Raw genomic sequence first — 27032 nt, 5'->3', positions numbered from 1 at the left:
GGCCATCCCTCTTAATTAGAGGGGACCCCAGGAGCCTTCACGTAGCCCCAAGCTATTCTGAGCAAAATAAACAGGAAACAGAAAAGAGGGAGAAGAGAGATAAATTCTCACTGACTTTAAAAGATTTATGCTGACAATATCCCAAGGAGCTTATGAAATGTATTTTTGTGTTTTTTTTGGTAGAGGAAAGCTGCCGATGAAGAGATAGCTCTTAACTACAGAGTTTCATTGAGAGTGAAAATACTTTAAGTTCTGTCTCTTATTGATAGTCCAGTTGCACAAAATAAAATTCATATAAACATCATCTCACATATTAGAAGTGGAGGAATCATCCATCTTCCAGTCATCTCTGAAAGAGTCCCGTTACTGAGGTACTGAATTACAAGGACAGAATTTACATGTTTTCACACCCATGAAGGAGAAACAGTGGTGCTGGAAGACCCCCAAGTCCCGGCATTTTCAACCTCATTTTCTCCTGCTGGGAACTTGAGTTTCCCGTGTGTGTGTATGTGTGTGTGTCTGTGTGCACATGCGCACATACATGTAAACTTTTTTCTGAGAAGGGAATACCTCCTTTATTTACCTACATTCTTTCCTTCAAAAGCTCGAAAGTTGGTTTCAATTTGACTTTCCACCTATTTGAATACATCAGAGTACAATCTCAGACCAGGGCACCTTATGTGTGACATGTGTGGCTTTTTCCTAACCCAGACCATGACCCCAAAATGTCAGGAACAAGTCTGCCCCAGAGGAGTTTCTAGAACTCCCACCTGCTCTGGACAGATACACTCTAATCTAGTACAGAATTGGAAACCCCAGTCAATCCCAGAGTCTGTCCCCAACATGGTACCTTTGCTTAATATGGTAACATACAAGGCCATCATGTTTACATTTAGTCATGCCTAGTGAGGACTGGTGGAGTAGGATGCGGTTGAGTCAGTATTGACCCCCTGTCTCCCACCACACCAGAGTAATCTTCTTGCCGCACCACTCTGATGTCACTGTCCTACTCAAAAACCTTCTCTGGCTCCCTATTCTTCCCAAATTAAGATGAACATCTTCTGCCAGGAATTAAATCTCTATGGTCCCACACCCACCACGCTAGCCTTTCTTATTTCCCAGCCTTCTCTTCATGTACTCCACTCTGTAGCCAAGGCCATGATACACTTTCTGCAGTTATGCCTCTCAGATCCTGCACGGTGGACTCTGCCAATACTTTTGTTTTTCTTGCCCTTGAACACTAGCTCAAAGGTCATCTTCTTTATGAATCTTCCCAATTGAACCTAACGTATCCTTCATGAAGCCTCCCGTGAGCACGCTTTACCTGATTGTGTCTTGTGACTTAGAACCTCTGCTTTTGTTTGCAGTTACTGCAAACACCTCATCACCCCCTCCTGGACCTGATGTTCCTTGAAGGCCGGAACTGTGTCTGGTTCATGTCTGTGTCCCCAGGGCAGAGCCAGTGCTTGAGTAGGCATCCATTAAATGAACTTAGAGGGCAGAGTGAGTGGGTAAGGAAGCCAGTGAACAAACAGATTTGGTTCAGGTCCCATCTGCCTGTCTTTCTCCTTTCCCATCCCTCTGAGTTCCTGAGCTACACAACTTGGCCACAAGGCACCCTGGTCATTTTTTGGGATAAAGATACAGTGGGATAATGAAAAAGGAAGAAGGGAAAGAACAGTGGTTAAGAGTTCAGAGACCTGAAGTCTGGTCTGGACTTCCTATTTAAGACTTTGAGTAAGTCATTTTTCCATTCTGATCTCCAGTCTGCTTCCATAGAAAAGCAAGGGCACTATATTACATGATAGTTAACTCCTTTTTAATTCTGAATCTTTGATTCTAATCCTTTTATTTTACTTCTATGCCCATTATAAGAATGTCTCCCCCATTGTAAAACAGAGTAATGATATAGATTATTTACCAAGGGTTGTAGAGCAGTTTCAAAGGCCCATATGCCATGCTTCCTAACATTACAGAAGACGCAGTTTCCAGTCTATGCCAATGTCCTCCATCCAGCTCAGTAACAGTCTTGTGCTGACCTCTCCTGATTTTAACCAAAAGTCACAATGCCTTCTCCTTGGACACTGCTTTGCTTCTCATAGGAATCCCCCCTTTTTATCTGTATCATTCTCTATTGAGGGGGTGCTAGTTCATTTGCCTACTTGGTAAGTCCTGTTATCTGGAGAAGGAGACTAATTTGAGGTGCCCAGAAAGAGGGGGTGGTAAAAAGGCTGAGCTGAACACTCCTTAGCTGGTTCCCGCTGGAAGTGTTGGAGATCTTGTTGGAATTGGCTTCCACTGCCAAGGAGCAGCATCTAATGGTCCAAAACTGCAATACAGAAGTGTGGCAAGTAAACTAGCGCACCAGAAGGAATGTCTGGAGCAGTAAAATGGTGCTGTGCTTTTATGCTGACAGTAACCACCAGGAATACAAGTTTCTTGTCAGTCACTGGCCACTGCTACTGGAATTAGGGTTGGCATGCCCCAGAGGGAAACTCAGCCACAGGCACAGGACCAGATGGAGGTGGGAGTCGGGGTGGGGGATTTGTAGGGATTTCTTTCTGGAGATGAGTTGCAAATTCACATGGCACATAGACTCGAGAGCAGAAATGAATCTTCAGAGATTTATAAGTTCAGCCAACCCTTCTCACCCTATTTTATAAGCAGAAAACTGAAACCTGAGAAAGTCAGTGCTTTGCCCAAGTTCATTCAGCAAGTAAGCAAAGGAACAGGAGCCAGGATCTTAACTACTTCCTTATACGTGACCCAAATACTTCCTTTCCAAGCACACACCTCTCAAGGAAAACCTTGAACTGGTCATAACTATTTGAGAACCGAGAGCTAATGCATACATTACTGGGAAACTGAATTGTCCAACAATAAATTGAAACTCAGGCTGGCTTGAATGTTATATGGAGAACTTAGTCAGCTCTGATTTAAATTGTGACTTAAAGGGTGGCCTAGATGCCAGAGTCCTGGTTTCTGGGGTGTGGAGGTACCCTACATTGATAGTCACAAGATGGCACTCATGTCCTGGCTCCACTTGGCACATTTATGGAGGGAGTAACTCAATTAGACTGTCCCCCTAGACCAGTATGTAAATCTATAAGAATGTCTTAGCACTTGGGTTGGGTTTCTAAGGATTAGGTAATACACACTATTCTTCCCCCTGTTGCCTATGGGGGTGGGGGGGTTGTTAATTGTACCTATTGGCTGGCAAAGAATCTGTGAGCGGTCATCTCTACTTTAATTTAGAAGACAGTAAAATCAAATAATTGATTATTTAATAGGTGCTTCCTCCCTGCCTAAAACTGGGTGAAATGCTCTCCAGGATTATCTCACATAATCCTTACAACCACCCTTTGAAATAGAGGTTTCCATTCCCATTTTACAGGTGATAAGACTCAAGGACATAGAGCTACTAAGTAGGGGTGCTAAGGGGAGAACCTTGGTGTGCCTGATTGTAAAGCCCCAGTCCTCAGTCGCCATTCTCTTACTTCAGGTTTTAGATTTTACAAAGATTAGAGAAGGGGAAGAGGGCTGGTGTGTGCAAAGGGAGTGATGACGGCCTCCAGCATCACAGACTTTGATGCCATTGGTCTCTAATAACTGCTGCAAAGGTGCTGCTGGTCCACCTGTCTGGACACATCTGCAGAGTCACTTTCCCGGTCTCTTGGCAGGCTCCTTCCTCCTCCTCAACACCTCAGCAAACTCCAAGCATACCATCTTGAGCCCGTGGATGAGGAGCAGCAGCGAGCACTGCAGACTGGCCGTCTCCGTTCACAGGCACCTGCAGCCTTCCGGGAGGTACGTCGCCCAGCTGCTACCCCACAACGAGGCTGGAAGAGAGATCCTCCTGGTACCTACTCCAGGGAAGCATGGGTAAGTCCTTGCCCATTCCAGATCTATTTTATTGAAGACAATTTGGCTTTTGGCCGAAAAAGTTCAAAGTCTATGACATCTACTTAAAACTCACAATTGCTCTTTAATGGGTAGGGACCAGATTGAGCCATAACTGCTACTATTCCCTGGATAGTATCTCACGCCCTGGTCTGTGGGGCCCTCTGGCTGCCCAGGCTGGTGGCCTTCCAGAGGCCAGAGGAGCAGCTGGCAGAGTTGGCATTAAATGAGTGGATGTTAAAGATATTCATTTCCCAAAATCCAGACAGAGCCAAGGAGAAAACAGCCAAGGGGAGTGTTAAACGGCCGAAATAAAAGTAATTTAATGTGCTGGAAAGTAGGTTTTACCAGCAGAACTTTGGCGGAAAGGGAAAGAGCAAACTATTGTTTCCACCCTAGCAGAAGCAGGGGACCTAGAGCAGAACTGGTCAGGGAGACCACACGGTGTCAGTCTCAAATCAGTAGAGACTGACAACCTTTGTTCTAGAACCTCTAAAGCTTACCCAATACTGAAGTGACACCCAATACTCATGTCAGTGAACTCCTCTAGAAGATACCTGCCTACTTCCTAATCCAGTGTGCCTCTAGAAGTGGTGACATTGAAAAGCCAATGTGAACCAGGGCATCTCTGTGGCTGCCTTTTTTCTCATTCCATAAGTGTAAATACCACTGCAAGACCCCAGTTGTGAATGGCTCCAGGTCTGATTACTTTATAATCAACTACAGGTCCAGTGCACAAAATTCGTGCACTCCGGGCTAGGGTCCCTCAGCCCAGCCTGCACCCTCTCACCGTCCAGGATGTCCGACTGCCACGGAGGCAGGAGAGGCTCTTGCCACCGCTGCTGCACTCGCCCGCCATGAGCCTGGCTTCTGGCTGAGCAGTGCTCCCCCTGTGGGAGCGCACTGACCACCAAGGGGCAGCTCCTGCGTTGAGTGTCTGCCTCCTCATTGGTCAGTGTCTGCCTCCTGGTGGTCAGTGCGTGTCATAGTGACTTGTTCTGCCGTTTCGTCGATTTGCATATTAGCCTTTTATTATATAGGATAAGGATGAGGGATCCTTCTTTATGGCATGTTTGCAGGAGAAAGAGCTCAAATTTCTAGCTAAGGTTAGACTTTGGACTTAGCTTCTCTCTAAGAAAATACCTTGCAGAGGGTTCCCATCTGAACAATGATGTTACCCATCCTCCACCTCCATGGTGTGCTGGACTGGGGGAGGGTGGGTTCTGCCTACTACTTTCTCAGTAAAGCTGTATGGACTGCTTAGTAATTTCTTGAAGGGGAGACCCATGGACTTCTCTGCTGTATGGAGGAATGCTGCTTCCATGGGCATCTTGGCAAACTGCAGGACACAGGCACCTGTCCAGCAATTCAGAGAGCTCTGGGTATTTGTGTAGAGCTGGATCCGGGTTGCTCAGTCTTGGCATTATTGACAGCTAGAGCCAGATAATTATTTTCATCAACATTGTCTTGTGCGTGGTCTCCAGCTTCCCAGGCCTCTACCCACTGGATGCCAGTAGCACCTGCCATGGTTGTGACCAAAAACATGTCTTTAGACATGGCCAGATGTCCCCTGGGGGGTGAAAACATCCCCATTGAGGACCACTGAAATAACCAGAGCATTTTAAAGCTGGGAGGAGCCATAGGATTTACCTGGTTCACCCTCGTGAGTTCACAGGTGTTGGAACTGGAACTGAGACCCAGGAGAAGGAAGGGGCTTGCTCCATGTCACATGATGAGTGTGTGTTGGCAGCAAGTGTCTTTGAGCCCTACAATCAAGTGTCTTGACAACTGCTGAACTAAGTCCTGGGTTACAAAGATATGTAATGCCCAGTCCCTACCCTTGAATAATAATAACTATAGCTATTACTAATACTTATTAAGCACTTCCTAGATGTGCTAGCCAGTCACTGCTATGCACTTTACATGCAATTTTTTAAAATTTAATACTAAATAACACAATGAAGCAGAAACTAGTATTATCTTCCATTTTATAGATGAGGAAATTCAGTGAGGTCAAATAACTTGCCCAAGATCACTGACTAGACAAGGTGGAGGGGGTCTGAACCTTTTTGCCCTTTGCTGGAAAAGCGCAGTTAGTTCACAGTGGTGCAGCAGGGAAAAAAAATATTATGCTGTGAATCAAACCCCTGAATGTAAGTCATAGTTCACTATTCAGTCATCAGGCAATGAACAATCATTTATTGGCTATTTTTTATTTATCAGGATTTTAGAGGCATGCAAGATACAAAGGCCAGCCTTTGGTGGTCCACCAAAGGATGTTCCAAGAAAGAGCTCTGACTTCAGGCAAATCCCATCCCCTCCCAAACCTCAGTTTCCCCATCTGTAAAATGGGGAATGTGATGCTGGTCCTACTCACATGGTGCTGTGGGGTCAATGCAATAAAGGGCGTAAAGGGTTTTGCACACACTGAGCAGGATGAAAACGTAAGAGACCATTAATACCTTAGTTGGCTCTGTTCTGCTGAGAATTTTGACACAAAAGATTGAGACTTGTCCATTCTCTGACTATGGGTCAGTGTCAGTCCCAAGAATCCTTTGGTTTTGAGACCTTGGGCAGTTTGCCTCCTTGGAAGCTCACCCCTTTTAATGTCAGAGATGGCACCAACAGCACAGTCCTCAGTGTGGCAAGGGGGACACAGTGAAATCCTGATGGTGACAGCGATGATTACAAATGAGGCTGGCTTCTTCTCAGAACAGAACATGGTGGCTTGGGGACTGCTATTTGGAAAATGACATTCAGTGTTTATAGTAATAAGGGAAGAAATTGTCATAGCAAAGTCATCTTGGGAGAGCCGGGCGCAGAGGCGTGGGCTGAGGAATGACAAGTCAGAGAGGCCACCAAGTCCCCGAAAGCCATGAGTTGTGATCAGGCAATGTCATGGGGAGCTGCAGCCTGCTTGGAGGCGCTGGCGTCAGGGAAGGCAGTTGGGGAATCCCAGCAGCTGCTGCCTTCCACCTCCCGAAAAGCAGCAGGTCTAATGAATCACAGAGTGAGCACATGTCTGCCAAAATGGCCTGGCTTTGGCCAGGATCTCCTAGGGCACAGATGACAAAGAGTGTGCCCAGCACGTTCACCTGCTCACCTGGCCAGCCAGAATGGCCACAAAAGCGAGGAAGCAGAGAAATGGGATGTCAAGTAGACCAGCCCCACTGGCCACAGAATCCAGCAGGCACAGGATAGGACATCTTAACTAAAAATTAGAACCCACAAAGTTCCCATTAATTAAATGAATATGATAATATCCTACTTAACACGGTGAGTTGTGAAATGGCACAAAGAAAATATCTCACAATTTGCCCAATTATAGTAGACACTGAATACATGCTAGCTGCTTTTCAGGGCATACATTTATTTGAAAACCATGGATTGAGCACCTCCTGTATTATAGGTGCTGGGAAGAGACAAAGACAGCACAGGCACAGCTTCCAGGGAGCACCCAGCCCAGTACGGAACACACAGGCAGGAGAGCAGCAGCACATGCCTGTGCAAATGTTTTCAAGTTGGGACCCGGAAACACGGAAAGGCTAAGCTAACAGCAGTGCCAGCAGAGCCAGCACAGGACGCCCAGCTCCTGCTCTGCCTCCTGCATGTCCCTGCCGTTCTGCAGAAAGCTGTTTCAGAAAGAGCAGCCCAGCAGTGGGAAGCTCGTGCCTTCCTGGCCTCGGAAACATAGGCTCAGGGGCTGGTGGGGTTTCCAGCTGCAGGAGCGTCTCTCCAGGGCTCCTCCCAGGACATCCATGGCAAACTCTTCTTCCTCTCGGAGCGCAGGGCTTTCTCCTGCAGCTTTGGGTGTCTGGGGACTTTATTATGTATGACCAAACTACACAGGGAAGCATTGGGCCCTGAGAGGACAGAACTTGCCAATCATTTGAATACTTGAAAAGATGTTTTAAACCGACAGGATTTGGTGATACTCCGACTTGAGCCGAGATAAGCTGTCAGGGCCATCCTAGCACAAACAAGACTGGATCCAGAGGGTGGCGGAGAAATGACTGTCCTCGGCACACAGATTCAACTTCCGCAGGATCTCAACCCCACACTCAGAGGAGACTTGAGTTCCCTTTTCCCCAATGATTTCCTGATGGGGGGGGGGGGGGGACCAAGCCTAGAGGCAGGATGTGATGTGATGAATGTCAGAGTGCACACTCCGGAGCCCAGCCCTCCTGTGCTCTGTCTCCCCACTGAACAGCAGTATCTACATAGAAATCCTGACACTTACTGCCCTTAGACTAAAATCTGCAGTAACTTCCGCAGGTGAAGATAACCCAATGTCAGTGTTGGGTACTCACATGGCTGCCACGTTTATGTAAACCAGCCACTTCTGACCAAAGACCCCAGCTGTAAAATCAGCAGCAATCTTAATGGGAGACCTGCCAGAGGAATCTAACCCAACAGTGCCCAGCCCAAAGGGTGTCAGGAGATGCAGTTTCAGCCTTGGTTCCACCGCTAATTTGCAGCGTGGTTATGGAAAAACCACAGCCCTTCCCAGCCTCGGCTTCTTACCTTTTAAACAGAGCTCCCAGCTGCTCTCTGCTCCCTTCCTTCATCCTGCAATATCAGCAACACCCTCTCAGGGTGCCAGTCAGGACTCGGGTAGCAGACCATGACTTGCCCTGCCCAGACTCCGCTCTTGCCCCTGCCCCCCATTCTGGCAAACCGGACAGTTACCCATCACTGACCCACAGAGACTTTCTGCCACTAGTGTACAGACCCTGAATTTCCCTGTAAATAGACCAGCAGGTCTCAGCAGGATGATGAGGAAGAGGCTCAGGATAGGGCAACGTGGGAAGAGGCCACTGGGAATTTGCTTCTGAAAAGATGCCCGACTGCCTTTGCCAAGCTACGTTGGGTTTAACTCCAGTTGGCCCAGAGCAATGTGGCAAGTCTGGCCAGTGTGGGAAATCAGAGGCCTGTGGCCTTCAGCATTGCCCAGCCCAAGTCCTCCTTGCATCCTTTTTGCATGATAAACGGGTCAGAAATAAAGAAGGTGATCATTTATTGAAATTGATGCCCTCGAGTGGCAGTGTCGCCATGATTTAATTTCAGGCCCAGCATTTTCTCACTTTCAAAGTCATTCACAGTGTCAGCTTCTCTCCTTTTCCCCTTGGTCTGAATAACACACTGATAAATATACAATAAGGGCTTTAATGTACGGGTGATTTACACTAAAAAGAGAAAGCCATTCAAAGGCTTTAAAGATAATTTTTTAAAGCCTTAACACTCACACCCAGGCTTGTCAAGGGCAGACTTCTCAGGCATGGGGACAGTCATGAAGACCCAAGCTTGCCAAGGGCAGTCGTGAAGCTAGGAGTTCTCTGAGTGTAATGCAGTCATGAGACTTCGGTCCAAGTGTGCTGGGAGGTTGGGCAAGTCTTTGACTCTCTATAAGTCTCAATTTTCCCATCTGTAAAATGGTAATAATTGGCCCACCTCATGGGGTGGTTGTGAGGATCAAATTGGGGCTGGCCTCCTCCTCCAGGCTGCTCTGGGTGGTGGGGGAGTGAGGAGAGCCAAGTGTAGCAATTTGGCACCCCTCATTCTTAGAGTAACCACCTGTATTCTCTAAGTTGGACCCCGAAGTTCCAGTCCCGCTGACTATGCCAGGATTTACCATATTTCTCACCCCTGTGAGTAGTAATAATGAAACAACCACTAATATGCTAGTCCTCCCTAGAGCACCTGGACTTGAAGCCATTAATCAGGTACATCTCAGGCTCTGGGGGAACAAATCAGAACCATGCATTTTATAAAATTCATACAGCTGATCTCATCCCAAGTGATTCTGATTTTATTAGTTTTGGGAAGAGGCATGGGCATATGCATCTTAGAAAGTGCCACAGGGAATCTGGTATACATTGAAAATTAAGAATCATGGCTAACATCTTCAGCTTGAATTGCTCAATAACATAAGCTGGTAGTTTTCTTATTTCCATTTACTAACTAGGAAGGAGAAACGTTAGAAAGAAAGCTTGAAGAGGTGAGATGGACGTGATTGCAGGGAGCAGAGTCATTTCTCCCTCACATAGGTGGACAGGCTGCGACAGGCTATCCAACCCTTGCCTGATCCTGCCTGTGCAGCCCCCAAAGCTGGGGTGGCTGAGGGAGATCTAAGGCTGTGTATAGGTCTGGTCTCCACCCGTAGGTCTAGTCAGGACACACCTGTTATCCTCTCTCCAAAAGGACTGTGGCTTTCAAGGCCAGAGGGGCCTGAGAGGAGTACGGAGTAGACTAGAGACCCAGATCTTTTAGACCAGAGGGAGCCTGCATCCACCCACCATCCACCACCCTTCTTTGTTCTTTAGAATGGCACGTGTTGACTCTCCTCTAGGTCCCAGGTTAACAGAAGAGCCATTGCCTCTTCTATGTTCTCAGGATGCAGGTGCTATGTTAAAATTCATGATGAATATCTGCATAGTGCATGTTCAGGTTACCAGGTGCATCAACGTCTATCAACTCATTTCATCTTCACTGCTGTCTGTCCCACAAATTGTTCTCCCCATTTTATAGATGAGTAAACTGAATCTCAAGGAGACTCAGTAATTTGCTTATAGTCAATGGGGAACACACAGGGGAACACAGATCTTTTGGGTCTTTTTTTTTTTTTCTTTTCTCATGCCATTTCCCCAAGCAGGCCTTGCAGTTGAACCCTGGTATCATGCCTAGCTCTGAGAAAACTGAGGCCTATTCTTATCAGTCAGGAAAAGCCTTTTCAAGAGACTCATCTGATTTTTGGTCATTTAACTCTGGACCAAAAGCCTTGAAGGTAAAGACGTCAGCTTATACATCTTATTTTCCACAGCCTGGCACAGAGCCTAGCACATAGTAGGTGTTCTGTGTTAGGTGAATAAACACCAGATCAATAAACACCAGTTCTACAATGGTAGTTCTTCTCAAACATAAGCTCTGGATCTAAAAATTAAATCCTGGTCCAAGATCACAGAAGAGTCTTCAATTGATGACAAGATGAAAAGTATTTCACCCGCCTTCTGCCCGGGCCCAGGGATAGATGTATAGCCATCCCTGGGGCTCAGGAAGCAGCTGTCAGAGTGTACCTGAACTGTGAAGGTTGCCACTAAGTACAAAGGACAATTCCTTTCCTGGCAGGTACAACTTTTACTCACGATTGCTTTCATTGATGGGCGTCAAGAAAAATAAATGAAAAGACCATTGGCTTCTGCCAGCTCTGACCTTCGAGATTTGACAGCCCAGGGGCTGTAGTGGGCTCTTTTAAGCCGGTTGCTTCTGTCTTCCCACTCTGCCCTGGATATTTGATGGATTGAACACTAGGAAGAGGAGAGAATTGTGAATCCCTGTAACCCCGTGGCTTGTCAGAATGACACCTTGGCAAATCCCATAATGATAAATATAGGTTGTGTACAAAGAGAGGTCAAAATGCATAGAGACAACAATCTCCTCTCATTCAGAAGTGTTTGCTGTGCCTTGCCACTTCCCAATGTGGAGGGCGATGTCAAAAGTAGGTGGAGGAATTTAGGCGAGGGACCACTGGTGTCAAGGAATTCACTCATTCATTGCACCATGTGTTTTGTCAATAAATGCTTATGAGTCTTAGGCACTGGTTGAACTCTGATGACTCATCCTGCTTTAGGGGTTCACAGTGCGGCTTGCATTGGATGACAAGGGACAGTATGATGCTATGGGGAGAGGGCTGTAATGCGTATGTGCACAGGTGCCACGGGGTTGCAGAGGAGTTGCACACCTGAGCGTGCTGGTGGCTGGCTTGCCCAGAGAAGACATCAGACTGGCTCTGAAGGGAAAGGGAGTGGTCAGGTGCATGAGGAGAGGAAGGCATCCCACAAACAGAAGGCACGTGTGCCAGGGGTGGGCAGCTGGGGAAAGTTGGTCGTATGCGGTGTCTGCACCATCCTTCGGGTTTGTCACTCAGCTCCCCTGCCCTATCCATTTCTCTGAGTGCTCACACTTTTGTGTGTATGTGCCACCAGCTTGTGTTCCCTCCCCACCAAGGCAGTGTCCAAACAGGCAAGTCTCATCCCTGGATTCCCCCAAATCCCTTTCACACCTCTTCTTGTAGCAAATGTCCTGCTACAAGTGCTCAAAAGATTTCACCCTGGGTTCAGGCACTTTCCTCACTTTCTCCTTCTCTCTGGTAGTATCTTCCTCCCATATAAGGACTCCAAGTTCCTATAGATGATCCATGTGTGCAATAAATTTCCACCCCAGTTTATGTAGATTTCAGAGTACAAGCTATTCCCACTTTTTGGTTACAATTGGTCTGGACTCCAGGACTTTCCTGTCATTCCCTCTTCCTCCCCCTTTGCAGGAAGAATAGTTAAAGTTTGTTATTCCTGATGGATTGCCCTTTACCACCTTTTACACCGAATACCCTTACTCACTTTTCAGCACCCAGTTCAATGTCTCCTCTGACAAGTCCCTTTAGGGTGTTTTTGAATGGCATTGGGGGGCATATTCAGACCATAGCAAGGAAAAAGAGTCATAGTTACTTAGTGCTTACTTTGTGGTGCCAAGAATTGTTCTAGTGCCTTCTGTGAGTCCTCTCGCTTAACGCTATGCTTATCACCACTCAGTGAAGGAGGCGCTCTTATCACCTGCATCTTCCAGGGGAGGCTGAAGCTCTTGTGAGCTTGAATAGCCTGCTCAGGGTCACACAGCTAGTAAGGAACAGGCTGGATTTGAGTGCAGGCAGTCTAGCTCCACAGTCCAGTCCTCATCACCCACTGGGGGCCTCCTTATCATCAACCAAAGATTAAGACCATATTATTATTTATATATAATTATTAACCTTTTTTTCCTTGGTAAATACCCAGCTGCATTTTTTCTATGGTATATATGTAATCTTTTCCACCCTAAGTAAAGGGCAAAATTCTAAAGCCTTGGCCCACAGAAGAAGCACATTGTGGTGAGCAGGCAGCCCTGAGAGCAGGGACTAGAAAGCATTATGCCTGGCCCTCCAGAAAGTTATAAAAAGTCCACTGGAGAGTGTGATCTTGGCTCCCCTGTCTCCTGAAGCTCTGTGCCAATCCAGCCCCCTGGCCTGCAGATGCAGGTCCCTGTCTGTGGTGAGGAAGCCAAATCAGTGATGGAATCATCAGCTCTTTTATTTACAATGAAAAAGTGTAGGCAACCAGTGCTGATGGCACATAGTCAAGAGACAATACGACCTGCTTAATAGCTCCGCTCAGCCCTGCATTCGCTCTAAGCCTCCAAGTACACCTCCCTGTTTTTCATTACCTGACCTGCTCCTGTGCTTTCTATTCCCCGCTTTGTTTTGTTTATAGTGCCACACTCACATATTCAGCTAAATTCCTTGCTTTTTATAGCAGAAATGCATTTTCTTATGGTTCAGAGCTTTAGTTAAGAGCTATATCAACCACGGGATTTCACATTTAAAGGGCTTTACAAACTCTACACCGGATTTGGCGCACTGTTTATTCCTGAGAGGATCTTACATCACTAAGCTCCTAGAAGGAGTGTTCCCACTGCTACTTTCAAATTACTGATAGCTGTCCTCTGCCAGTGGGTGGCCAGAAAGGGGAGGGCATGCAGGGAAGGCCCCACTTATTAACCAAGAGCAGACCGAGCCCAGGCACCAGAGCTCATGTTGCTAGTAGCCTACATATTTCTTGATACCATTCACACCTGGGTTACTTGAGGGCCTGGGGCCTTCCTCCAAGCCTCACTCCAATGAAGGCTGGACAGAGGGAGTCTGCGGTGAGAGCTGCATGTTGTGCTGTTTTCTGTGGCCCCACTTCTTGGCTCAGAGTTTCAGTTCACCTGAAGGAGTGTGAGGTTCTACTATGTGGTTAATTCTGTGAAATGATCTTTGAAATCGTTGAGAAGGATAACTTCTGTGACTCTTCCTGGGCATTAGGAAGTCCCAAATCGAACACACTCAAGACCTCGATGAGACAACTGGCAAGTGAATATTGTAGGCTATTAATCTGTTTAGAACTCTTTGGTGAACCCTGAGAATCTGAGGAGCAAGTCTAAGCTCCTTGTTAGCATGGCACATGACCCCGATCTTACCCCACCCTCTTGAGCCTGGCTTACCCACTCCTTTGGACCCATACTTCATTTATATCAAACTACTCACAGTTACCCCAATTTAAATAAGTTGTTTCAAGCCCTCTTGCCTTCTCCCACCTCCCTGACCACCAAGTACAATTCTTCTCCTCCTTCAAGAAACTATCTCTTAGCTCCTAAACCTTTCCTGAGACCCCAAACCCAAGCCAAGCAGAGTTGATCACACCATCCTTTGCACCAACTTTTGTTGCCTGTTCTACATCTCAGCACTGCACCACATGTGTTCCTTTTACATGTCCTTCTTACCCACTAGGCTCCCTAAGAATAGGGATGGGCATTATTGATCACTGTATCTCCAGTGCCTAGCACAGTGCCTAACTCATAGCATGTGTTTAAGAAATGCTTATTAAATGAACAAAACCCCAAGTTAGTTGCACCAGGGACTCTTTGAGAACTTGAGATGTGGTTTTAAAAAACAAAATGCATCTAGAAAGCTCTTGGCCAAAATTTCATTTCCATCCTCTATAACAACTCACTTCCTTCTACCAAACCCCAGATATAGTGACTGTCTTCAGCTTGCCTCATCTTCATTTGTAGTCCTAACTGTTCACACTGCTAAGCAAATGCTGGCACACATTAGCCTTGAAATAAAGTGGTTCCCATGCTTTCTGATCACTCTCCGTGATCCGTTTAGCCCCTCCAATTTTCCAGGTAATTTCCTATATATGTTCCCTGTCTGTTTCCTAATCTTTCACAAGAGACTTCTACTTGGTATTTTTTCCTCAATTTCTCCCTCTCCTTAGTTTACTACTCTTTACATTCCCACTTAAGCACACTGATTCCTGTTGAGATTTTATCTTTTCAGATAAGCTAGAATGAATTCCAATTGCCTTCCTTCCAACTGTTCCTTAAATATTCTCTCCATTAGTTTGTTTTTTCTCTCCCAGGACTAAAATTCCTTCCTAAGTGCATGAAATTCTAATCATTATTCCACTGGATGTTTACCTGCAGGCCTCAGAGTGACTGCTCTGTCTGGAGTCTCCCGGCCGATCACTCTCCATAGGGAGCCCCCTTGGTGCCCATTGAAGAGTCATCCTCTCAACAGACCCAGATGATTCCCACTTCTAAAGTCCTCACTTGTCTGTCCACTTTCTTGATTAACCTTCTGCCCCCTTGTCTAACAAAGCTGGCCTCTGGACTTGGGGAGCTGGTGGCAGCAGGTTCATTGTGTGTGGAACTGAGCCAGGAAATTTGATAGTTGGCAAAGCCAGAGTTAAGGTGAAAATAGAAACTCCTGTATTTCACTATATGTTCATGATCCTTGAGTCTTTGGCCTTCGTAAGTGGCTGCCTCTCACTTTCACATTCCCACATGACTATTTATGCTAAGATGGATTAAAGCCATAGTGTAGCTAACAGAACTTGAAAACATATGTCAGTCATAATGTCACTGAGCAGAAAAGAACCTTAAAAGTACTTGAATTCAACTCCTTTACCCCCACCTCAAACCAGTGCAAGAGCCTCTTCCAAAGCTCACCTGGCCTCAGCTCACCTGGCTCAACCAATAGGGAGTTTCCCCTCTTGCAAAGGAGACCATCCCACCGTGGGGCAGCTTTAGCAGCCAGGAAGAACTCTCTCATGCCAACTGGCTTTGTAACCTTGGGAAAGTTGTTGGATGTCTCTGAAAAGTTATTTAATTTCCTCAAGCCTCTTGTGTCTCATCCATAAAATGCAAATAGTAATATCTACCTTGTAGGAGCTTTGTGAGGAGTATCGTTTTCAACATTACATATGTATTGAGTGTTTACCATGTTCTTAGCACTAAAGCATAGGATTGCTTTTAATACCACAATTTCCCTATGAAATAATATTATAACAGTGTGTACAAGACACCTAGAATAATTTGAACAGAGTGACTAATATATGTTAGTTCCTTCTCCTATTTCACTATTATCCAGTTGATCCTCTATTTCTCCTCTGAAATCACATAGAACAAGCCTACTTTATCCTAACAAGGCAGTTTTTCTTTCCTTTGAGGATGGTTTTCATATTTTATTGATTTTTATATAGAAAGAGAAAGGGAGAAAGAAAGAGGGAATGAGGGGAGAGAGAGAGATCAATTTTTTGTTTCACTTATTTATGCATTTATTGCTTAATTATATGTGCCCTGACCAGAGATCGAACCTGCAACTTGGGTGTATCGGGACTTATTTATGCATTTATTGCTTAATTATTGTATGTTCCCTTACCAGAGATCGAACCTGCAACTTTGGCGTATCGGGACAACACTAACCAACTGAGCTACCCAGCCAGGCCTCATATCTCTTTTTAACTTCTCCCACTCCAGGCTAAACAATTTTAGTTTCTTCTATAGCATACTTTCCAGAGTCACATTCTTCCAATGTGGTCTCACCGGTGAAGGGGTCAGGGGCCTGGTTCTTCAGTGATCAGAAACCTCCACCCATGACCACACTGTATGCTATGACCTTTACAAAAGAGATGTGAAGAGGTGGCTCCCTCTCTGCCCCGAGGGGAGTTCACCAGTGGCCCTGCCAGGTGACATGTGAGGTGGACAGAGGCAAACACCAGTGAGAAGAGATTGTCTCCTCTACATGTTCCATGTGAAACAGCATCTTTGCTGCCTACTCAGCAACATACCACTTCCTGCATGGTAGAGTGATCCAAGCTTATGCTATGGATCAGTCTCCACTGGCTGCATCCTGCTATTTGAACCCCAAACACTCTAAAATCCATGCTATCAGGAACCAGGGAGGCTATCAGAGCATTTCATCAAAATTATTTCTTACACTATTTGCATCTTTTCTTCCTGATGGAGAATTCTCAAGTTTCTTTTGCAAGTAAAGAAGGCCTTTCTTGTTTGCTATTGACATTCCCAAAAATGTCTGATTCAAAAGAAATTCAATTCTGTCCCCAGCTTTCACATCATTTTGCTTTGTTTGTCATCCTTGTGGTCCACCAGCTTTGCCCCTTTGTCCCCCTAATTGCCAGAGACATTTTTATACTGAGTAAATTGCATCAGGCCCTCTGCAAAATGAATCAATTTGGGAAGAGTATGAGCTGCACTGTTGTCTTAAGTGTGCATTAACATTTAGATACGTTATTTAAAACGGGTCTGGGGTTAGTGCCAGGGAGACAGCCTCATGACTATTCCGACTCATTCTCTGCAGCCAGACTCCGAGGAAGGGAACTGGGGGACCCTGTAACCCATTCCAGCCCCGTTCTATTCTCCATCCCTCTAGGGAGGGCTTCCACTAGGTGAGATCTTAAGAGCTCAGATTTGGGAACTTGATTGACACACTGAGCTTGACAGTCAGGAGTAGGAAACAATGGGAAAGAGAGATTCTCTTTCCCTCTCGTTGTATAACAGGCACACACATGAAATCTAGGTTTAAGTACAAACCAGACAGCCAGAAGTCTTTGGTAGTAAAATAAAGCACACACAAAGAAACAAAAGAGACCAGCCAACATTCTCTAGTGTAAAAGTTAAACAATGTCCTGGAAACCAGGGGAAAGGAAGAGCTATAATCCAGATGGTGATGTGGTGATTCAATGAGCTAATTCTTTTATCATCAAGAGTCAGTTAATATCTCCGTTAGCAGCAGAAGGTTTAAAAATTCGAAAGCGTGGCAACACCAGGACAATTGCCTGGTTTATGCTTTTTCAATCACCTGGGCTCATAGCCCAAGTGGTAATGGACTCCATCCATCAAAAAATTATTCTGTATGGCATCCTGGTTTCTGAAGAAATCTGGACATCTTCACAGAGGATTGGCTAAATAATATAATACGTGTGAAAGCCCTTAGCACAGTGCCTCAGTAAAAGGTGGTTGAATCTATTCTGTCTATTTTAATTTTATGTCCAGAGATTTAATGGTGCATTGGATACATAAGAGAAATAAAACATTAATTGTATAATACCATAATTCAGATCCCGAAATCCCAAGATACACAACTATGAGGATTGTAAGGATAGCACCTCTGTCCATGGGCATCCCTTCTGTCTTAGCCTCTAAGGCCCTTAGCAAGTAACATCTCCAGTCCCATGGAAACTCAGTAATTGTATAGACATTTCCACCGATTCCTCCCAACAGAGTCTGAACTTGCTGCAGGTATACACTGTGCTATCATTTTGGTGTCCCCAAAGTCCAAAACAAGTTCTGGGCATGGAATAGGTATTCAATAAATGTTTGTTACCTGAGCAATTAGAATTTAAAACATATTGTCATGCTGCTATCCAAGTTGAAGTGGATGATGAGTCAGGGTATCTTACACCTTTGTGCTGGATAGGAAGGAGTAAAGCAGCAGGATCCTTGACTAGAGATGGAAAACAATGCCTAAGGACCACTGCTAACCGGCCTGCTGCCTGAAAATGGCAATAATTATGACCTGGCTAGCACTTAAGTGCCATTACCTATGTTTATCCATTTAATCATCACAAGAGTCCTATGAGGTAACATATCATTTGTATCCCCATTTTATGGGTGGAGACACTGAACTTGCTGACAGTCCTACAGTTTGTAATGATCAGAGCTTGGATTTGAACCCACAGGATCTGGTTCCAGAGCCCATGACCATACTGTATGATATGACCTTTACAAAAGAGATGTGAAGAGGTGGCTCCACCCTCCGCCCCAAGGGTTGTTCACTGGTGGCCCTGTCAGGTGAAATGTCAGGTGGACAGAGGCAAACACCAGTGAGCAGAGACTGTCTCCTCTACATGTTCCACGTGAAACAGCATCTTTGCTGCCTACTCAGCAACACACCACTTCCTGCAGGGTAGAGACGTGGGCCCCTTAATTCAGCTACCATTAGGCCCTAGAAGGAGGCTGCTATACATGGTGCTTGTTTGGGAAAAATGAGAGCAGAACCATCATAAGTTTTCATCACAAGCTGGAGAGAAGCTTCCTACATAGCCCTATGTCCTGTAAGAGGAAAGGGAAGGAAAAGTGGGAAAAGGAGGGGGAGGGGGAGACCTCTCAGCAGTGCACTTAGTCATTTCCTTCTCTTCATAGGTGAAATTAAATAACAAACCACTAAGAGGAGGGAGGAATACGTATTTATTATTAGATAAACTGAGGCCAGATGGAAATAACAAGGTCTGCTTGCATTCTGCTGCTGAGTGGGAACCCAATGCCAGAGCCCCCACTCAGATCACTGGCCCTGCTCTCCCCTCAGTCCTGCTCAGTCAGGCTTGCACTGGCCCCTCACAGCCCTGTGAAGAAAAGCTCTAGAGGAAAAATATCCGTCTCTAATTGAACTTTCCCCTCCTGCTTTTGCCTTTTGATGCCTGAACTTAATTGCTTTTAAACAGGAAGCTGCTGTGACCAGAGAATTCAGTTACAACCGCATCATTTGTGCTGAGCCGATTTTGCCATATGCTTCTAGAGCTGGTTACAGGTTGATTTTGTTGAGAGCAATGCAATTCCCACCAGCCTTGCTATAATTAGTTGTCTGCTGACATGATTGGGGAAAGAAAATTATGTATTGATTCCCAATTCAGAAAGAAAATCAACAAATGTGTTTCCCACAACCACACAATTCCATTCTGACCTCCCTGTCTTGGTGAGATTGTGTCCCTTGGCCTACCCCCTTTCCTCTTTCCATGCAGGGTTGTCCTCCTCTTTGTCTTCATTCATTCATTCATTCAGTCAGTCAGTCAGTCAGCTAGTCAGTCAGTAAATACTTACTAAGTATTCCTCTATTATGTGCAGGGAACTGTGCTGGATAGCAAGAATAGAGCTGGGAGCAACAGAAACAATTGCTGTCCGCATGAAGCTTGCACTCTAGAGGGGAGAAGGAGCATACATTACCGGTTACATGTATAAACCTAAAATTACCATGGTGGAGGAGTTCAGGCTTCTGTGAGCTCTTACAAGAGGAGGGCATGAACCAGGTGGAGATCAGAGAAGCCTTCCCATAGTAGTGGCATTGGAACTGAATTCTGAAGAGGGAGTGGTCATGTGACAAAGTGGCAAGACTCCTTCTGGGAATGCGAACAGCATCTGAAGGCCCTGAAGTGAAAGCGGTAAGACATTTTTTTAGGAAAACTGGTGCATCTGGGCCTGAAAGTAAGGAGAGGCCTGCTGGAGGAAGGAATGGGGTGAAAGGCCGACAGAGGAGAGACTGGGCACATTTAGGATCACAACTTTCATCTTCAGATCCAAGGAGCAGCTGATGTAGAGTTTTAAGGGCAGGATCAAGAGTGTGTTGGAGCTGGGGCAGCAGTGGGTATGAAGACCTTTGCAGCAGCTCAGGGGACAGGTAGGTAGTCCTGACTGCAGAGTGAGGTCTAGAGAGAAATGAACAGGCTTATACATATCTAAGTACAAGGTGTAATAGACAGGTTTAGTGATGGATTGGATCTAGGTGGGAGAGAGAGGAAGATATTTTTGCCTTGACCGATTGGGTGAATGGAACCATTCACTAAAAAAGGCAAAAATGAAGGAGGCACAGATGTGGAGAAGGAAGTACAAAGTTCATTACAAAGGTGTTGAGTGTTTAGCAGTGGGTATGCAGGTGGACACGGGTCTGGAGCTCCGAGAAAAGATTTGGGGTGGAGAAAAAACAATTTAGATTTGTTTGCATGCCCTTGGAGGCAATGGAAGTGTATTAAAATGTCTAGGAAATTACCTGGTAATGAATCATAGACCTAAATGTAAAATCTAAACTACAGTGGGTCCTCCAATAACATTATTTCTTTATAACATTGATAGGAGAAAATAAGCAATTGCTGGCCGGGGCTACTGTCTGTGTAGAGTTGGCATGTTGGCCGCATGTCTGCATGGGTTTTCTCAGAGTACTCTGGTTTTCCCCACATCCCAAAGATGTTGGAATGAGGTGAATTGGGATATCTAAGACATCCCAGTCCGAGTGAGTATGTGTGAGTGAGTGGCCTGTGATGGAAGGCGTCCTGCCAGGGTGGGTTCCGGCCTTGTTCCTAAGTTGCCGGGAGAGGCTCCTGCCCCCCCCCCCCCCCCCCCCCGTACCCTAAACTAGAATAAGTGTGTTGGAAAAGAATTATCTTCCTTGTTTTTATTAATCTTTCTCAACTGTATGTATAACTCACATTTATTTCAGTGTTTAATATTAGAAATGTTTTGGGGTCTTTATTTAGAAGTTGGTGAGGTTTTTGTGATGATAAAATGCCACAAGAACTTAACTCTTATATATATCAATTAGCCTGTGGTAGCATTGGTTTCGTTATATATCGGTTTGCTTAAAGTTGCTGTTTCTAAGAACCTATTGATGATGTTAAGCAAGGGCTTGCTGCATAAAATTTCTAGAAGAAAACCTAAGAGAAAATCTCTGCAAACTGAGATAAGCAAAGATTTCTTAGATAGCACACAAAAACCACCAACAATAAAACAAAATACTGATCTATTAGAGATAGTCAAAATTTAATTCTTACTCTCAAAGGATTCCATTTAAAAAATGAAAAGCTGAGTCACAGAATAGGGGGAACTATTGGGAAACCAGGAACAAAGACCATTTGGTGTGTGCTTCCTTCCATTCACGTACAATTCTAGAAAATGCAAACTAATCTACAGTGATAGAGAGCAGGGCAGAGGTGGCCTGGGGAAGCGGACAGGGCTGACTGCAAAGGGACAGGAAGGGAGATAGTGGAAATGTTCTGTATTTTGAATGTGGTATGGTTTCATGGTATGACAACTATTAAAACTCATCATGTTGTACCCTTTAAATGGATGCCACTTATTGCATATAAATTATGCCTCAATAAAGTTGACTTAAAAAATACCTAGAGAGAGAATAGAGTGGGAAGACGAGAGAGGGGAGAGTAAAAGTAGTGAAGCTGCTCATGTATAGACAGATGGAGGAGCTGAGGTGTGAAGGGTGGTCAGAGGTGTTGCCTGCTGGAGGGGCAGAGATCAAGGTCACGTATTCACATTGCATTGTCCCCCAGCCCAATTTGGCATGGCTCAGATGCAGCTGGTCAGGATGGAGCTCGGATTCATGAATTGCCTTCCTCCTGAAGGGTTCCCAGGAGACTTCAACCCACGCTGTTCTCTTCTTCGCTCTACTCCATAAAACTGTCTAGACTACAAAATAACACTCCAGTGTCTCATCTGATCACATAATGCCTGTAGATTGCTACTAGTATACTCAATTCTTTGTTTCCTTAGTCTATCAATATCCAGTGTTATCTTTGTTTACAAATTGTTTTCTGTAGGTGTTTCTGGTTTCCCCCAAGACTGTTCGCTCACTGCTGGTTATTGAATTGTTGCTATAAAAATATTGTACATATTGAGTACTTATAACATCCTATGAAGTAAGTATTATTAATTTCCGTTTACAGGGCAGAAAACAACCAAGGCTCAGGAAAATCAAGCAACTTCCCAAAGCAATAGAACTGGGATTTGAGTTTAGGTCTTTGTGAGTTCTGAGTTTTCATTTACTTCAGAGTTCTAAAGCCTGTTCATGGGCACTGCAGTCACGGCCTCCTTCCAATTGGGGCATGGTTTATACTTACTTTGCACGTCTTTGCAGCTGGTATGGTGCTAAGCACATATTGGTTTATTTATTGATTGATTTCCCAAGCTAATATTTTTATGTTTTAAAGTAGCAACCACCTGCCCCAAGGACTCTTAAGAGGCTTTAAGAATGTCAATTACTAGGTACATTTCATCTTTGCCGGAGCATATTAAGGGATAAATTAAAGGGGTCCCAGGCTTTTTGTCACTAGTGAGAGAAGAGGGAGTTAGGTCAGCCTCCTTCTCTCTGCTCATCCCAGTTGTCTTTTCACCTCCTGGGACTTTTCCCCTTCACTTCAAGGGAAGCCCACAGGAATGTCAGGGGATTGTGGTCACTTTGGGCCAGGCCAATGTAGGAGCTTCCACTTATACTCATGACCCCATAGGGAATCCTAGAGCAAGGAGTGATAACTGGCACACTCCTTGGCCTTTTTTCTTAGATAATCCATCACTAAACCTGTCTATTACACCTTGTACTTTTTTCTTCAGACCTGGAATACCAATGGATTATAATTGCTAAACATAAGAACGACCTTTCAATTGCCTTGCAAATACAGCCCCCTCTCCAGTTCTCTCCCTTCCTCCCCTCCTTCCCTCCATCCCTCCCTTCATCTTTAAATTTCTCTCTCCAACCCTACCTTCTTTTTGGCTCTCTAAGATCCCAAAAACTGTGCATTATAATTGCTTACCTAGAAGGTTCTTTTAGTTGTAAAAGGTATGGTATTAGAAATACATTGGAACTAGATTTCACTTTCGTGTCCTTGATTTTTTGCATAATTTAGGATAAGTCACTGTTCTTTGATGACTCATTTGGGGTGAAGGGGATAAGAACTGATTCATGAATGAAAGTTCCCAAGGATTCATGAGGGCCCAGAATGAGATACTTGCCTAGAAGATAGAAAGACTCTTTTCTTTCAGAATTTTGAGTTTATATTCAGTGAAAAGCATGAGAGTAGGAGGGACTGAAGGGGGTTGTACCAGTGAGTACAGAAAGCTTTTGCTGATCTAATTTACTCTTAAAATAGCCTTCTCCATGGTTGAAGGACTCTCTAGTCTCCTTAAGCCTTTCTATCGTGGCTACACTTTTAAAAAATAACCTTTTAAAAATGTATACAGGAAAACCAGGGGTGTTTTGAAGATGCTTCATAGAGAGATGAAGCCGAAATCAGTAATGCTGGTTAAGATCAAAGTCAGAATTATTTAAATGGTGACTACCCAAAATTTACTGTTACATTGCTTATAAACGTTCATAAATCAATGCCCTTTTTTTCTAGAAGCTTTCATTCCAAGAAAGCCTCCTGCACATGACCATTGGTGCTATTGAATGTGTGTGTCCCAGAAACACATAGCTTGAGTATTTCTCTTCTCTGATGGTTCATGGGGTATTTGCACATGCTACTCATGTCCTATTAGGAGATTTTCCCTTTCCATTAAAATGGTAACACCTACTGAATCAGAATCACCAAGGGAGGAGCCTGGGAATCTCTAATAATGCACCCCAGATGACTCCCATGACTGTGTAAGCCTGGGAAACTGGAGCTGAACAGTGTGAAGCAGAGATTCTCAAGGTGTGCTGCATATATGGGTGACCTGGGCATCTAATGGAGATGCCGTTTCAGTAGGTCGGGATGGAGCTGAAATCTGCATTTGTAACAAGCTTGCAGGCAATGCTAATGCTGCTCCAACTACTTTGGTTAGCAAAGGAAATGCATCTGAATGTCCACACACAGATCTTAATTGAGGCTAGAGGTAGAACATTTAGAGTCTCATTGCGTCTTCTGCTCTCCTGGCTCATCTGATGAGTCATAGTACAAATGATTCTCGACTTTCTAGAAAGTCAGCAAGGCCCTACAGGGCAGCAATTTTTAAGTGCACTCACCAAGTTCTAGATCACACCTTCGATTTTGCAGGGCCAGGCATGCTTAGGACTCATGCTAATTACATTCCCAAAAGACATATATGTAAGTCATATAAGCTAATTTTTAAATGTCCAATAAAACATGTAATTCCCTCTTTGGCCATTCAATGTGTTCTCTGCCTACAAGCAACTCCATATGGGCAACTAAAATACCAGATTATAACCAGCAGGAGGCTTGGCCAGCAGGCCTTCAGGAGTGTCATCTGAGTGATTTTAGTGGCCTCTTGATCCTGTCATAGGGACATACCTTAAGTCATGACTCAGTCAGCTTGGCCTTCCTTTCCTGCTCTTCTTCTGAGAAATTCTTGCTTTTTAGTTTTTGGGTTCATCCCTCAAACATGAAACCCTACTGAGTGCCAGATACTGTGTGGGATATTGAGATCACAGAAATGTTAGAGAAAATTGAGTCCTACTCCCCTGATTTGCCTTTGGAAGCCATTCTGTCTCTTACGTTTTTAAAAAATGATTTTTAATCTTTAAAAATGTTAATAATGGTAAAATACACATAAAATTTGCCATCTTAACCATTTTAAGTGTACAGTTCAGTTGTGTTAAGTATATGTATATTGTTGTGCCATTGTCACTACTGTCCATCTCTGAACTTTTTTATCATTCCAAACTGAAACTCTTTACCCATCAAACACTAACGTCCCATTCCTCTCCCCCCAGTCTCTGGTAATCACCATTCTACTTTCTGTGTCTGAATTTGACTTTTTCAGGGACCTCATATAAGTGGAATCACATAATATTTGTTTTTTTGAGACTGGCTTATTTCACTTAGCATAATGTCCTCAAAGTTAATCCATGTTGTAGCATGTGTCAAAATTTCCTTCCTTTTAAAAGCTGAATAATAGTCCATTGTATGTATATACTGCATTTTGTATATCCATTCATCTGTAGATAGACATTTAAGTTGCTTCTACATTTTGGCTATTGGGTGTACCAATATCTCTCTGAGACCTACTTTCAATTTTGGGGTTATATACCTTCAAGTGAAATTACTGGATCATATGCTAATTCTATTTTTAATTTTTTGAGGAATCCCCATTCATACTATTTCCATAGTTGTTGCACCATTTTACATTCCCATCAACAATGCACAAGAGTTCCAATATCTCCATATCCTTGCCACTACTTTAAGCGACTTTCTCAGCTATAAAGGGGAGCCATTGCCACAACAACCCACCTGAAATATTCTCTCAGTCTCCTCTGCCCCTGCCAAATCCTGCTCAACATCTAAAGCCAAGTCAAGTTCCATGTTTTCTTAAATGTCTGATGACATCAGCTGCTGATGCACTCACCTTGTATATGCCTGAGACCAGTCCTATTTTATCCTTGATCATGAGTATCCTTCTCTGATCATCCCTGTTGCTCCAAATATGTTCTGTGCTCCTTGGTTTAACATAGCAGTAAAAGCTATTGCTATATGTTGTAACTTCTTTGATAGAATAATATAAAGAAAAAGAAGTGTGCAGGCTCTGAAAGAGGAGTCAAATGCTCAAAGCTTGACTCCTGATCTGAGAACTCTGTACATGGAGAGAAGAAACTGAGTCCTGCTGTCCCAGATCATTGTCTCTGGTGGAGACTTACCATGATCCTCTGCACCTGCCTACCCCAGCATCCTTCCCACAGCCATAATCCCTGGGAGAGCACTGACCTATGATCTCAGGTACAGAGAGATGTTCCTGAGGGAGCACTGGCTTATGGAGAGCTAACCACAAATTACAGCAAACCAGAGTTCATTCGTTCAGGGAAGTGCTGTTGGAGCCCATGTGGATTTCATTGCAATGTCTGCAGCTACTACTTTGGCAAGGGCTGAGTTTTCTTCAATATGCATTTACACGTGGTGGATGTCAATAAACAGCCCCAATGGGACTGCTGCTGGCTGCCGAACCAAACAAATATTACTTTATTTTCCAATTAATCTTCCCCCTTTGAGTTTGAAATCATCTTGACCTCATACTTGTTCTCTTTAGAGAGGCTAGGGTACCCTTTGGCTGCCTTCTGTATTAAAGGAGAACTGCGCTGGGTCGGCCTCTTAAAAGGATAATTTCTCTACTCTGATGTGTGCTATGGCCGTTGGTGTCCCTGGCTTGCCCTGCACCTATTTATCAGTACAAAGCAACTCCCTGAAGCCCCCAACCACCACCAACAGGAGCTGGGCAGCAGAGGGACCAAGTTCCAAGTTCTTCCATCCAGAAGGGAATGTCAATCATATCAGGTGTGCCAGCCTAACACAGAGCTCCTCCCAAACTCATCAGAACCAGCAAGAAGGAGATTTTTCAAACATTTAGTACCACTTCCAGCTGGTTTCTGAAGGCCCAGCCAAGTGGTCATTAGTCTATTTGAACTTCTGTGTCAGGGAACTCAGTGCCCCCAAGACAGTTTCATCATCTCTAGACAGTAAATTCATTCTGAGGCTGTTGATGCCCCAGGAGTCTACTGAGAGGACCAAGCACACACCCAGGGGGAAAAAGCCACCTGCCCAGCTCCTGTGTAACATTAGGTCCCTGGACACCCTTCCCCTTCCTAACAGCCCTGGGAAGCCATGCTGAAGACAATGTACAGTCTGGGTGCCCCAGATGGTTAAAAATATGCCATCAGGGTGGCCCACCTAGTAGGGATTTCATCAATTTTTCCACCCAGAGAACCAAATAACCTCCCA

General features: G+C 44.7%; 1 protein-coding gene across 1 annotated transcript in view; it reads left to right on the top strand.

The window, feature by feature from the left end:
• Nucleotides 1–27032, top strand: part of ALK (ALK receptor tyrosine kinase) — a gene marked incomplete at both ends in the record, with an annotated part of 583016 nt that overhangs the window by 308399 nt on the left and 247585 nt on the right. Inside the window, one exon of the mRNA XM_079791596.1 lies at nucleotides 3681–3882. Coding sequence (XP_079647722.1) covers nucleotides 3681–3882 — 202 coding nt within the window. The remainder of the gene's footprint in view (nucleotides 1–3680; nucleotides 3883–27032) is intronic.

Source organism: Cnephaeus nilssonii (assembly GCF_951640355.1).
Source record: "Cnephaeus nilssonii genome assembly, chromosome: 15".
Classification (NCBI taxonomy): domain Eukaryota; kingdom Metazoa; phylum Chordata; class Mammalia; order Chiroptera; family Vespertilionidae; genus Cnephaeus; species Cnephaeus nilssonii.
Note: the sequence above shows the minus strand (reverse complement) of the source record. Positions and strands in the feature narration are given on the sequence as shown.